The sequence below is a fragment of the Salvia splendens genome, chromosome 12, assembly GCF_004379255.2.
Source record: "Salvia splendens isolate huo1 chromosome 12, SspV2, whole genome shotgun sequence".
Classification (NCBI taxonomy): Eukaryota; Viridiplantae; Streptophyta; class Magnoliopsida; order Lamiales; family Lamiaceae; genus Salvia; species Salvia splendens.
The window spans coordinates 13,375,273-13,390,447 of NC_056043.1; the positions used below are offsets into that span (position 1 = coordinate 13,375,273).

The following is a 15,175-nucleotide window of genomic DNA, read 5'->3' on the forward strand; positions in this document are numbered from 1 at the left end:
CATAACTATAGCTTTGCATTTCAAGCCGATTATGATGACCCCGACGCGCAATCCCAACTAGCCGACCTATACAGCTACAGCACCGGCGGAAGGTCCTCAGGTATGGTAAGTGAATTAGATTTATATTTCGATTCACTGTTTTCCTTTGGTGATGAAGGTCCTACTCCTCCCGCCCAAATCGACGTCCTCGATTGGTGGGGAACCCACAAGAATGGCCAAGGAGATTTTTTCTATTCCGGCTTCCACTGTCGCCGTCGAGTCCGCTTTTAGTTTTGGCTTGCGTGTGTTTGATGAATCAAGAAGTAAGCTCTCGGTGAAAAATATGGAAGCCGTGATGTTTCTTGATGATTGGGCCAAAGCTGGCGTCCGAGAACAAGAAAATGATTGGGATGATCGTCAAGAGGGATCACAAGATGAATTCACCAGGGATGAATCGTAGGCCAACTGTCAACCACCGTCGGTCAAGCCAAATCGGTAAGTAAGGTAAGAGAACTACGCGGGCTTTGATTCCCTAATGCAAATGAGCATTGGAGATACGTAGGCACCTCAACTTAAATTTTAAATTTAAGTTGAGCTCAAGTCCTTTTTCCTTTATTTCTTTTTTTCCCATTTGTTCCTACTTTAAAAATATGCAAATACAATTACATAATTGTATTTGTATATACTCTAGTCGATGAAGTAGATTTCTCAATACTGCTAAATCCGAGAAACTTTTGACAATTCTACTATAATTGTTGATTGTTAGACTAAACTCAACATTTAAAGTTGAATTGCTAAATGTGTCCTTAATTTAGTTATGTAGAAAGATCTCCTTTGCCGATTAAGAGTATATATACTTATAAGTTTTTTTATAAGAACTTCTACGTCGTTTTTGTCATTTGTATTTAGCTTCGTTGTTGACTAGTAGTCTCGTTTGTATTTAAATTTTGTTTAAGACTTCAAGACCTCAAGGTTTTTTCGATTTGTAATTGTTGTAAACGTGTAATTTCAATAAAATTGCAACTTTAATCGTATTTTTTTGAATTTTATTTACGCACATTTCATACATAAACAAATAAAAATAATGCAAAAAAAATCAATCGAACTATTGAAAGGTGCTGAGCTGAAGCTACAGTAGTTAAATTAGAAATGTTTACAGTAAAATCAATCGACACAAATAAACGAATAAACGAAGAAATGTTTACAGTAAAATCAATCGACACAAATAAATGAAGAAATGTTTACAGTAAAATCAATTGACACAAAGCAAGGAACACTCAAAAATCATAAATTAGAAACAATACCACTCAATTCTGCAACATATACAAAATATCATAACCCTACGCGGCTACGCCAAGCAATCAAACTATTGAAAGGTGCTGAAACTACAGTAGCTATAGCTATAATAACCGCTGATTATTGGAGCCGTACAACTTTGAAAAGTGAAATGTAATTTAATCTTAAATTGAATAAATATTATACGATGGAGTAGTAATTTAATTGAAAAATGCAAAAAAAAAATATTGGACGAACCGCCGAACCTGCCGGGAACCACCACATTTTTGAACCAGAACCGGAACTGGAACCGCCGGGACCCTTGGCGGGCCGGTTCCGGTTCATGCATATGATGAACCGTGAACCGCCAATTCATGAACCGGAACCGGCGGTTCCGAACCGTTGTGCATGCCTAACGGTCGCTGGCACGCCGTCGCCGCCTCCGGCGGCGTCTCCTTCTTCCTCGTCTCTCCCTCTCTCCTCTCTCTTTCTCCCTTTTTCTCTCCCGCTCTCTGCGCCACCGTCGCCTCCTTCTCCCTCCATCACCTTTCCCCCCTCTCTCTCTCTCGGTTTTCCGCCGTCACTGCCGGCATGCACTCCCTCCACCGCCTCGCCTTTCTCCAACAGATAAGGTGGGTGAAATGTATTTATTCATTTATTTTGTTTTTCTCCTTTTGTTTTATTCATAAAGATTTCATCTTTGATTTCACAGTTTTGTTATTTCAAACTTGCAGTTTGTAAAGGGGTGAAAATCAATGACCGACTTTTAAGTGTGGGTTGTCATCGTCGGCAACGGGTGCCGAGCTCGCTGCCGGAAGTCTCTCCGACAGATTCATATCCTAATCTAAGATAAGTTCCTATTAACTTTTGAGAAATTGTCATTTCTATGCTCTTGGGTTGCTATAGATACTGTCTTACTATTTGGGTAGAGGCTAAATGTTCTTGCATATATCCAATATGTGGAAAAAGGAGGTGGTGTTGGTACTTCCCTTTGTGATGTGAAAAAGACTTTGCTGAATTGTCCTCTTTAGATCATTAGCAATGACGCCTGTCCCGGTGGAATTCCGACCTGCGTACCGAAAGTCCGCGCGGAACGTTCGCCATTGTGCAAGGGAGGTACGGATACGGACATCCACTGCGGACACCGGAGTTCCACGGCGTTCTGCGGATATCCGTCGCGACGTCCGCCATTGCATTGACTCACACGGACGTCCGCGCGGACGTCCTGGTTATTGCATTAATTTCTTTTTTAACAATTCTATAAATTCGTATCGTTGAACTTCATTTCATTCACACCACTTATATTAACGAGTATCTCTCTCTCTCTAAAATACTTTTCTTTCGAAGAACAATGGAGCACCACGATAGCGATTCCCCCGCCACGAGCGAGTCACAGACGCCTTATTTTCCCGTTGGCGGTAGTACGCCGATGTCCTCCGCGATGCCCCAAATGCCGGGGATGATGCCCCAATCTCAAACGGCGGCTGGGAAAATGCCCGGGTACTACAACATGTACCCGCAGTGGTATGGGATGATGCCCCAAATGTCCCAGATGCCCGGGGTGAGTCCCGGAATGGCCCAAATGCCGGGGATGATGCCCGAAATGCCGGGGATGATGCCCCAAATGCCTAGAATGATGCCCCAGATGCCCGAGATGATGATGTCGGGGATGATGCAGGGATCGCCTGGCAGGGCGGGGGGAGTAGGCAGGGGACGATGTAATCGCCGGTGGACGTCTATCGGCCTTATATAGGCGCCAGATAACCCGCCGAGTACTTCTCTCGAGACTCAGTTCACTGGCATCGAGACGTTCTCGCTTGAGGACTTGGGGCTATCTCCGATCCGGGATTCTCCCACCGACGCACCAACGACGACCGGGAGGAGTGGGAGGGCAGGGAGAGGGAGGGACAGGGAAGAGGGAGGGGCGGAGCCCGCTGAGGTGGGGGAGGGGTCCAGCGGGAAGAACAGGACCGTCTGGAGCATGGAGGAGTGCATCGCGATGGCGAAGGCATGGATCCGTACGTCGGGGCTAACCAGCACATCGACAGGATGTGCTGGCGCATTAGCCAAAGCTACCTCCAGTTCAAACCGCCAGGGGGGAAGCCTCACAACGGAGAGCAATGCCGGAAACAGTTGGAGTGGCTGAAAAGGCAGCTCAACTGATTTGCCGGCATTTACATAAACAACCTCCGCTCGGCAACCAGCGGCATGTCTGCCGAGGATGTGAAGCTCTTGTCTCACCATCAGTTCATCGACACTGCACATGGGTTCGGGGAATTCAAATATTGGGAGGTCTATCTTGTGGTGCATACTTCGGCTAAGTTCATGCGGGTGTTGAATCTGGCTGGCCGAAGCGGACGAAGATCAGTGCCTCCGGGGAGTACAGTAGCAGTGCTGGTTCCCACGAACTCGCCCCCGCCGAGGCAGAGTTCCCGACGCCCACATCGTCGGGCCGCCGCCGTAGCCCGGTTGGGCAAAAGTTCGGGCGCGGATGGCAAGGGGAAGCGCCAGCGGATTCGGCGAGGCCAAATCGGCAGCACCCACCCAAAAAGATCCCGAGAACCCCTCATTCACCTGCATCGCGGCACATGAAACCTTGTTACGTGCAATGGTTGAATGACGCCAATCGACCGACCGCCATTACAAGCGGTCGCTTAAGGATATCATCAACAGTATGCGACACGATTTGGGGTTCGGAGACATGTCGGAGAGTGACGACGAGGGGGGTGGCGGCGGCAAGGACGACGAGGGGACTGGCGGCGGGAATCCGAGGAGTGAGAAGATAGTTTTTTTTAACAATGTAAATTTTTTTAATAATTATGTATTTTTTTAATTAAGTAGGTTTATTTTTAAATAAAGTGGTTTCATTTTCCCCGTATTTGTGTCGAAATTTTAATTCCGTAAATTGTTTAATTTATGAATTTTTATTGTGGGAAGTCCGTCGGGATGTCCTTGGGGATGTCCGCCACTGTGCAAAGGGATGTCCGTATGATGGGGCATCCGCAGTGGGATGTCCGTATGATGTGGCAGGAGATGTTTTTGGGATGTCCGTAGGGATGTCCGCCGGGACATCCGCACCACTGCTAATGCTTTTATAATGTGAAAAATGAGCCTTGTTGGGAGAATTTTGTGGGGAATATTGTTGGTATGAGGTGGGGGTGAAAGTGATTGTTGGTATATATGTGTAAAGATAGCAAGTGGGCTAAGAGTATCCACAATAGGGAGGACACTTCCTAGGACAAGCCACTTTTTTTTTGTCCTCAGCCACTTCTGATTTGTCCACAGCTAAAAAAAAAGGTTTCCACAGCAATAGTGGACATTTTTATGCCACAGTTCACTTTATTTTATTTTTTGTATATTTTAATTCAATGAAGATTAAAATTACCAGACTATACATAATTAGAATAAACTTCTAATTAAATAAATTAAAATTGAAAACTAAATTTTCGTCGTATTAAAGTAAGGGAAAAATTATACAACGAAACTTTCATCTATGGAAAATCACACATGTTCTTCACACTGCGCCCCCTCTCATACGTGCCCAGACCTCTTCAATCAAATCGACCTGGAGTTGGGTATGTACTGTGCTCCTGCTCATATTAGTGAAACGTTGGAGCAGATATTCATTACTACGTGGTACACCCATCTGTATCGGTGCGGAGGCAACACCGTGACTTGTACTTACACCATCTTCTGGTGCCCAGCGCTCTGCAGCAAATCCTTCATCTTCTATTATCACATTGTGCAATATGATACATGCTAACATAATATTCGCGACATCATCTTCGTGCCAAACTCGTACCGGGCACCGTATGATGGCTCATCGCTCTTGGAGAACACCAAAAGATCGCTCAACATCCTTCCTAGTAGCCTCTTGTTTTCGCGCAAAATATTGTTTCTTCGCTCGAACCGGTTGGCGAACTCTCTTGACGAATACGGGCTAACGAGGGTATATCCCATCTGCCAAATAGTATCCCCTGCGGTGCTGCGTGCCGTTGGCTAAGAATCTGATTTCTGGACCCTCCCCCAGGCACTCCTCATTGAAGAGAGGCGATGTTTGCAGAACGTTGATGTCGTTGTTCGAACTTGCAACACCGAAATACGCATGCCAAATCCACAAACGGTAGTCAGCAACGGCTTCCAGAATCATCGAGGGATGTTTGCTTTTGAAACAAGTAGTGAACTAGCCTTTCCACACCACCGGGCAATTTTTCCACTCCCAATGCATGCAATCGATGCTGCCTATCATCCCTGGGAAACCGTGCACTGAACCGTGCATATCTAGCAGTCTCTGTCACTCATCAGAGGTTGGCTTTCGTAGGAACTCCGGACCAAAGATTTCTCGGATGTCCTTATAAAACTGTCGGACCACCTCTAGGCTAGTCGTCTCACCCATCTGTAGGTATTCGTCGAACATATCAGCTAGTCCAGCATAGGCAAGCTGCCTAATTGTAGCGGTGCATTTCTGAAAAATAGGCAACCCGATCCGGCCAGTGCAATCACTCCGGAGGGTGAAGCACTTGTACCGCGCTGCCAATGTCATCGCTATATGCGTGAAGAGCTGTTGCGACATTCTGAAATGTCGACGGAAAATCTCAGGTTGGTAACGGGGGTTATCGCCAAAGTAGTCTGCCATCAGCCGCTGGTGCGCTCTGGTATGTCTCGTGGGATTGTCCGACGATGATGAATCGCAAGAGGGAGCGCCGCCGCCGCCAATTCCGCTGCCTCTGCCGCATCCTCCTCGTCGGCTTCCCTCTGCACCTCTTAAATAATAGAATCCCACATGTCATTCCACAAATCATCCATTTTTAATAGCAATGGAATCCACAAATTTTAGAGAGACAAAGTAGGAATAAAGAGTTAGAATGGTGTGAAAATAATGAGGGGAATGAGATGTATTTATAGGCAATTAAAATAAATTTTAAAAGAAGAAAAAAATAAAAATAAATTCTCCACCGTCGCGGCGCATTCGCCACGCAGTAGACCGCAGCGCCTATCGCCGCGCCGCTCCCCACCCGCCGCGTCCTCGCCGAATACTCGGCGATGTCCTTTCCGCCCCCTCCCATTCGTCCACGCCGGGGCGGACGTTTCACTCACTATAGATCGCCGAAGCTGCGACGACTTCGGGGCAGCTGGCGCGCCGCCCCTATTATGGATACCCTAACATTTATCATTCCAAATATTCTCTTGTCAGAGAAAGGTGATTTTTCTGTGATTCATTAATTGCAGCATTAAATGCTGCTGCTGACATTTGATCCTTTCAGGATCTGCCCATTTTTTTTATGTATTTTACTTATTGTATTAATTTAATTATTTGGGTATTTATTTACTTATTTGTTTGATTTGGTGTAGGAAAAACCGATTCATGTTTGTGGCTCCCCTCATTGATGTACCTGCTTTCTTAGAACGCACGATGTATAAATTAAATTTTGGTGGACTTTTGTTGGATGTATCAGACAGTATAATTTTGGTTATGGGATCTTATTCATTTATTTAAATTTAGTATACACATATATGTATGTATATTTATGTGTTTTATTCACTTGCCTAACGTCTAAAAATAAACAATGACAATCTATCGTAGTCCGAATTTAATCACTCAAAAAGTCACTTTATATATATATATATATATATAGAGAGAGAGAGAGAGAGTTGTGATCAATGTCGAACCAATTTTAAAGACCGAACTAGAGACCAAATCTGGGCCATTAGATCTAGCTTTTTTGATGAGAAGTGCTGCTGTGTAAATTTTTCGGTCTTCATTACAAGCCCATTTTACTTCATTGTATATGTTTATTACTTCATTCCGTACGTAATACCTTGAAACTACAACATGTTTTTACTTTCTTCCAGTAGGTTTTGAAATGATTCAATATATGTTTCATTTGAATTCATTGACCTGAGTTTTTACTTTATTTACAATAAAAAATGTAATTTATTCAAGTGCGTTTATTACTTCATTCAGAAACGTTATTACTTCATTGGATAAGGTTTTTACTTCATTCCAGTAGGACTTTAAATGCTTCTACACATACTTCATTCCAATATTTTATTACATCATTCCATATTTTTATTACACCATATCAGCGTTGTGGCAGTGGTGATAGATATTGTATAGAGAAAGAACGGCACGCGACGGCAAAACCGCATTTACGTACTGGAATGAAGTAATAATCCTACTGGAATGAAGTAAAAACCTACTGGAATGAAGTAAAAACCTACTGGAATGAAGTTAAATCTTCGTAACATGTTAGTATGACTTATTTACCTTCGGATGAATTAAAATAGGCTCGTGATGAAGGCGAAAATAATTGATAAAGTTATATCTCTCATCCATAAAAAACTAGATCTAAAAACCCTAATTTGGTATGGTTCGGTGGTTCGGTCTTTAAGAGTGGATTTGTGAATAATGGGACTCTATATAGATATATATATATATATATATATATGTAATCAAGCCAATATCATTATTTCTAATAATAGCGTCTTAGCGGGTAGTTACAGCGGAGCAACAACAACTATCTAATTTACATATTTTTCACTTTATTAAATTTTTTGTAATTTTTTATTTCTTTTAATATTCTAATATCATCAACAGATACATACATTTCCTCGTCATTTTTACACACATCACTAGCATGAAAATCTTTAAAATGGTAATCGAGAGGCAAATCACCCTGATATTTATAGAGTGATTTGAGACACTTCAACTACACAAAAGTGATTGGAACTCTACAATACTTGGGAACTTTATAATACATGGGAACATTACATGTATTTAATGTGTTCTAGGAACTCCACCAAATAAATGTATTATGTTTATTTATTATTTACTTTGACACTCCTCCTCAAGTTGAGCAACAGTATCTCCAATACTCAACTTGCCAAGCATTTCTTTGAAGATCTTAGGACTAACGGCCTTGGTCAATATGCCCGCGAGTTGTTCCTCAGATCGAACGAACGGAAACTTAATAATGCCACTTTCGAGTTTTTCTTTGATGAGGTAACGATCGAATTCGATATGTTTGGTTTTGACATGTTGTACTGGGTTTTCTGAAATCCTGATTGCTGCTTTATTGTCATAGAAGAGTTTACTTTTCCGTGTAGGTGGAAAGCCAATTTCTGTTAACAATATTTTTAGCCACAAGATCTCCATTAAACCACTTCTAATTTCTCAAAATTCGGCTTCAGTACTTGATAGAGCCACAAATTTTTGTTTTTTACTTCTTCATGTAACTGAATTACATCCGACAAAGGTAAAGTACCCTCCAGTGGATTTCCTATCGACTGGATTACTCACCCGATCAGCATCGGTGTATCTATCAATTTCCAATTCTACTCTTTTCTCCAAAAATACCCCATAACCAACTGTTTCTTTTAAATATCTCACAATTCTAATGGCTACGTCCATATGATCTTCTTGGGGTTGGTGCATGAAATGACTGACCACTCCTACTGCATAAGTGATGTCGGGTCTAGTGTGAGATAGATAGATGAGCTTTCCTACTAATTGTTGATATCTTTCCCGGTCTGCGGGTTTAGCTCCTTCTACAATATTCAATCCATGGTTGGGTATCATTGTAGTCTCGGCGGGCTTGTAGTCCAACAGGCTTGTTTCTGCTAGTATATCAATCACATATTTCTTTTGTCTTAGAAAATATTAGTGCTTAGATCTTAACACCTCAATTCCAAGAAAGTACTTCAGTGCTCCCAAGTCCTTCATCTCAAATTCCTTAAACAGATTCTCTTTCAGATTCTGGATTTCCTCAATATCATCTCCAGTGATGATAATGTCATCAACTTGTCGTCTCTCCTTTTTGTGAAGAGTGTGTGGTCGGAATGACTTTGTTCGAATCCATGCTTGAACATTGCTTGACAAAATCTTCCAAACCAAATACGTGGAGACTGTTTCAGTGCATACAAGGTTTTCCTTAGTCGACAGACTTATCCTTTGCCAAACTCTTCAGAGAATCCTGGGGGAACTTCCATGTAAACCTCTTTATTTTCCTCTAATTCTCCATGGAGAAAAACATTAGTGACATCGAACTGGTGCAGAGGCCAATCTTTGCACGCAACTACAGAGAGAAGGGCTCGCACGACAGCTTAGCTACTGGGGAGAAGGTCTCTTCATAATCTACTTCATACACTTGTGTGTATCCCTTTGCCACAAGTCTTGCCTTGTAACTCTCGATTGAACCATCTGCTTTTCTTTTTATGGTGAATATCCAACAACATCCAACCGACCTCTTTCCTTTAGGCATCGTACATTTCTTCCATGTGCATTTTTAATGAGGGCATCTATCTCCTTCTTTGTAGCTTCCCTCCAGTGTTTATGCTTTCTAGCCTCTTCAAATGACTGTGGAATTTCCTCTTCCTCATATAGGGAAGCTTCGAAGGCTCGGGCCATTTCTGATAGGTGTCCTTGTGCAATATTAGTTACTGCATATCTGGCCTTTCTTCCCTTCCATTCTGGTGAATACCTTCGAGGAGGGATTCCTCTTGTACTCCGATGAGGTAGGACATATGTCTGTCTTGTATCCATATCTTCCCCTTCTTTGTTCCTATTAATGTTAGTGTTTACTGCAAGTATATCATCAAAAGTCGAACTATTTACCTCAGGAATCGAAGAAGGGGTTGATGATTGGGCAATGTCACTTTGTTCTTCATTCTGTACTACGGGATTTGATGGCCCGGTGGTGTTGCTAGCCTCTTCTGTTTGACCAACATCTGTGACAGGACTTGGTTGTGGTTCTTTCCCTGATTGGTTTTTCCCTTAGATCAGTGTCTGTTGGGGGCATGGGTAGCCAATTAAGTAGGCCATTGTATGGATTATTATCCGAAGTTTGAGTCTCCCCCTGACTACTAGATTAGCTATAAAAATATTTGCCTTCCACAAAATCACAATTTACGGTGGTGTGCATGCGACCAGTAGTTGGATCATAACATCGATATCCTTTCTGGTTTTTTCCATAGCCAAGAAAAACACATTTGAGGGCACAGGGGTCAAACACTCTAGGTTCAAGAGACAGAGATGAGGGAAGCTCAAAATGGGTGGAAAAAATGTCAACTAGAGTCTTAAAGTTCAGGATTCCTATGGGTAAGCGGTTCATAAGGTAAACTACAGTAGCTACAGCTTCGGGACAAAAAGACCTAGGGATTTTGGACTCAATTAAAAAAGCAAGGGTAATTTGAAGAATATATGGGTTTTTTTGCTTTGCTACCCCATTTTGTTCTGGTGTATAAGCACATGAAGTTTGATGAACCAAACCCTTTTCCCTAAAAAACTCTTGCATTTTGGTATTGAGAAATTCCCTCTGTTATTAGTCCTAAGGATTTGGATATTCTGCTTGTACTGAGTTTGGATAAGACTATAATATTAAGTGAATTTATCAAAGACTTCTGACTTATTTTTCAAAAAATATATTCAAGTCATGCGAGAGAAATCATCAATGAATAATATAAAGTAAAGAAAACCTTGTCCCTCGGTAAGCGGAGTAGGACCCCAAACATCAGAGTGTATCAATGAAAACGGTGATTTCATACGAGTATTGTTCAACTTGAACGAGTGTCTATGTGTTTTGGCCAACCGACAAGTTTCACAATGAACCAGGTGTTAACCTCCCCTTTTAGAACGAACGGGAAAGCCTTCAATCTGTAGTCATCCTCTGTCGCGCGTGCTGGTCTTCTCTGTGCCCTACAAATCTTATTAAACTCATGAAGGAATTCGTAATGGCCTTCATAGCTCTTTCCACAGTACGTGGGCAGGATTGCAATAACATGGGGCTTCACATCACAAGCTGTCTGCCCCGGGGTGACAACTATAGCTTGCGGCGGTTCTCCTTCGGTATGCGCATTCAGCGTCCCTATATCCGGATCATCCTCTCCTTGGGCAGCCATTCTCCTCGGGTTACCCTCCAACTGTAGTACCTGTTCTGGTATTCCTCCCTCTATGGTGTCTTGCTCTTCGTCGCTACTCGTACCTAGGTCAGACAGGGCTGTCGACAGGCCAGAACGAGTGGTCACAAGTATAGTTCCTCGCTGGAGGAACTTCGGTCTCCAATGGTCAGGAGCCGAACGGCTTCTCATAAACTAAAAGAAAAAGAAAGAGAAAAAATTATGAACAATATATATGCCAAAGTATCACACACAATACCAGCTAATAACGCAATTCATCCCCGGCAACGGCGCCATTTGAAAGACAGGTTTGTGTTAGGTGTCGTTTCGAGCAAAGGATGTATCCTACTGATCAGGATGGAAGTCCCAGCTAAGCCTGAACCTGGTATCAAAAATTCCTCAACCCACTTCTACTGACTAGTATAGTGGACGTAAGGGTCGAATCCCACAGAGATGATGCGTTTGGGTATCGTGGTGATATTCTGGAAGGTTTGGTTAGCTACCACGCTTTGGGTTGAGACTTAATCTAGGCTGGAATTTAAGATGGTACTCTACTGACTAAGAGGTGGGAGAGATGTTTGACATGCGGCTATGTACATGAGAGTGGGAAACATGATGTTTCATAAACATATGGAAAGTACGAGTTTACTATAAAAGGCTAAAGGGAATATCAGAGGAAAAAGAGGTAGTTAGGTGACTAGGCCTACAGATCTAAAAAGTAACCGCTGAAAAGTAAAGGACAAAAGTAAAAGTGGTTAAAAAGCAAAAGTGGTCCCAAAGTGGATGGAGATGTATTCTTCTTCAACATGAATCAATTCAGATCAGCAAATCCAGACTTATCACCATAGAAACACAGATTAACAACTTCATGAACACAGATCTACAATTAAAACTTCAAATCAAAAGATTGAACACCGAAACTACAACTAAACTTACTGGGTGACATGCAAGGTGACAGAAACTAAGTAAACTAGGCCTTCACAGTTAACCATTTCAGATCTAAAATCTAACAGCAAATTGAACTCATAAACTCAGATCTATCAATTCGAAAATGAAAACATGCTCGCAACAACTGGAAATTACCATAACAACTGGGTCTAAGCTATCTAGGCAGAAAAGAACGAAATCAAACAAGAACCGATGCACAGAAACAACTTCATAGCATAAAATCGTTTGGATCGCAACTAAGACTTCAAAGTAAGCAAGTATGAAAATGCAACAGATCCAACGTAAGAAAACAAAGTGCGATTAACTAAGAAAACAAGTAAGATTGTTTTGCCACTCCGAGCGATGAAACTGTTAACACTACGAAACACGTTCACTGGAATGAGAGGATGGGGAACTCCGGTGAACTAATGAGCTTCAGGTGACCATGGATAATGCTGAAGGATTGATCTACCGAAGAGAGATTTCTAACTAAGCGTAGGAGTTGATGAACTAATTGATGATGATTTTCTCTCCAAGTGACTTCCTTTTATAGGGAGGCCTCCCTTGACTTTAGGGTAGACTCTCTTCATTAAATGACTCTTTTGCCCCTTGCTTGCGGCTGATTTTCCCAGCTATCCTTCTTCTCCATCTCGAGCCTTTTTGGCATGCATCCTGGTCAGTATTGCACCCTATTGACGCCCTTTTCACCTGAATTATCCAAACATTCCCATACTGGCTAGAACACTTTCCCTACACACTTTAGCAACTGTTTTGCAGATATATTCCAATTATGCAAATTATACTGACCAGTAACCAAGGCCTAGAATACAACTTATCAAACTGCTCACACTTACACCCCTGAACGACTCTATCCTAACCTAGACCCTAAACTATGACGCAAAGAAAAACACTAAAACAAAGACAAACACACATAAAGAAAAACAAAAGAAAAAAACACTTAAACACATTAACGCATCAATCGGGCTATATTTTCAACCATCCCTCCCCTTGGGATCAGGTGCAATCCAGCCTTAGATAGCCTTGAACTTCCGCCGCCCCCCCTTTTCCTTCCCAGTCAGTATATCTGCTATTCAAGATCACCCATACTCGCGGCCAAACACCAGATTCGCTCAGTCACTCATTCCTCACTAGGAAATGTTAGGACTGTTTTCTCTCAATATGCTAAACCACGGATGCTTTGGACTCGGATTTCACGTGCAGCTCCTGAAGGTCTTAAAGGCTTGTAATGGGGCTATTGGTTTATAGTGTTTGGGGTGGTTGTCCCTAAGGCTAAGGTTCAAAAACTACTACTTTATTTCGATGTGGGGGAACTGTGTGCACTTGGGGCTCTTGGTTGTTGCTTCCTTCGGCCGGCGTTTCTGACCTTGACTTACAACTGGTTAGTAGCTCCTTGTGGCTTTTCCACCCTTATTCCTTCTCTTCTTTTGTGATCAAATATTTTCTTCGCATTTTCTTCGCATTTTCTCATTTTCTTGTGTGGCTTCGCCACCCTTATTCCTTCTTATCTTTTGTGGTCAAATATTTTCGACCATTTCTCCCTGTCTCTCTCTTTCTTGCTCCAGTTTGTTTCTTTCTTGTATGTCCTTCTGGCCAGTAGCCTCCTTGCCTCATGCCTTGCACACAATAGTCTAGTGGCTAGGGGTTATATCTGGGTATATACGGCGAGAAAGTGGGGTTCTACAGGGTGTTTTTTTGGGGGGGGGGCTCCTACTGCCTTCAGTGTTTGCTACACGCGGTCACTTCACCCTAGGCAACTTGTGGCAGCCACTCTTTTCTTTTCTGAATTAGTGGAATGTGGTTCCACTTTAGGCTTTTAACTCACATTTTAAGAGGGCTTTTGTGTTTGGCTCTGAGGATGGGCTTTTTTCTCATACTCGCATCATCTATACTGACTAGGAGATACTAAGGGGGGTGGTTTCCATTTTCCAACATGTCTTATCTCCTTCGATTCCCCTCACCGTCAGTTCGAGGCAGTTGAGTTTTAAGCCCAATCAACACGTATAACAGACCTAAAAACTGGACCTAGAAAGAAACTAACACAAACACTAAACACAGAAGACACATATGTACACATGTCATACTGGCCATTGCATCCCCCCTCCCACTTCACAAGTGTCTGCCCTCAGATAGAGCTGCGAAGTGGAAAAGGTAATGGCTAGTATGACTGACACACAGACATACCAAACAAGAAAACACATGCTTCTATTAAAAACTTATCACACTTAGACTATATAATAGGCTAAGTGGGAGAATTTAAAACCTAAACAGAACCCAACAAATACAAACACATATATACAAAAACTCCTCACACTTAGGCTACGTAGTAGGCTAAGTGTGAGCTAACATGCACTCAAAAACAAAACAAAGAAAACACGAACATATGCGTCAAAAAAATAGCAAACCCGTTACTTCTCACACTTAGACTATTGTATAGGCTAAGTGTTATGAAAGAGGTTTGCTCACATACTACGCAGATTATACTACCTAAAAAACACATAAAATACGAAATACGAAAAACTAAAACTTAAAAAGAAAAAATAACTTCTCAAGGGGGGGTGGTCACGCATTTCTCCTGCTTCTCCTCGGTGCAGGGATTGGTGCAGGTGGTTCTTCCAAATCCTCTTCCTCATTTCCGGATGGTTCCTCCTCTGATTCCTCTTGTTCCGCTTCTTCTTTCTGCTCTGCTTCTTCCGTCTCGGGTACTACCTCCTCTGATACTCGTGGTTCATTAGTTCGGCCTCCGTGGCCACTCGGTCCGGCTTCTCTCACCAGCTTTCCTTCCGCTAATTCCTTCAGAATTCCTTCCATCACGTTAGTTAGGCGAGCCAATTCCGCCCTAGCTTGTCGATTCTCTTCCGTCAATTCTTCCACTGCCTTCTCTAGCCTCTCCTGTCTCTGCTCTTGATCTTGTGTCCCCGGATGTGCTGCAGATCTCCCAGTCGGTATAGCTTCCTCACCCATCGCATAAAACCGTGGTACTCCTTGTCTCATGTACACAACATTCGTCCGAACAAAAAATGGGGTGTCAAACAACCCAGGGGGGTCTACCATGATCTGGGGAGATAAGCCTTCAGCCTCT

General features: G+C 42.6%; 1 protein-coding gene across 1 annotated transcript; it reads right to left on the bottom strand.

The window, feature by feature from the left end:
- Positions 1–8,914: 8,914 nt before the first annotated feature.
- LOC121757579 lies at positions 8,915–9,661 on the bottom strand. Its single transcript, XM_042153104.1, has 2 exons — positions 9,499–9,661; positions 8,915–9,159 (listed from the first exon to the last, which is right to left on the bottom strand). Exons 1-2 carry the CDS (start codon positions 9,659–9,661, stop codon positions 8,915–8,917), a joined length of 408 nt encoding a protein of 135 aa, XP_042009038.1.
- Positions 9,662–15,175: the final 5,514 nt, after the last annotated feature.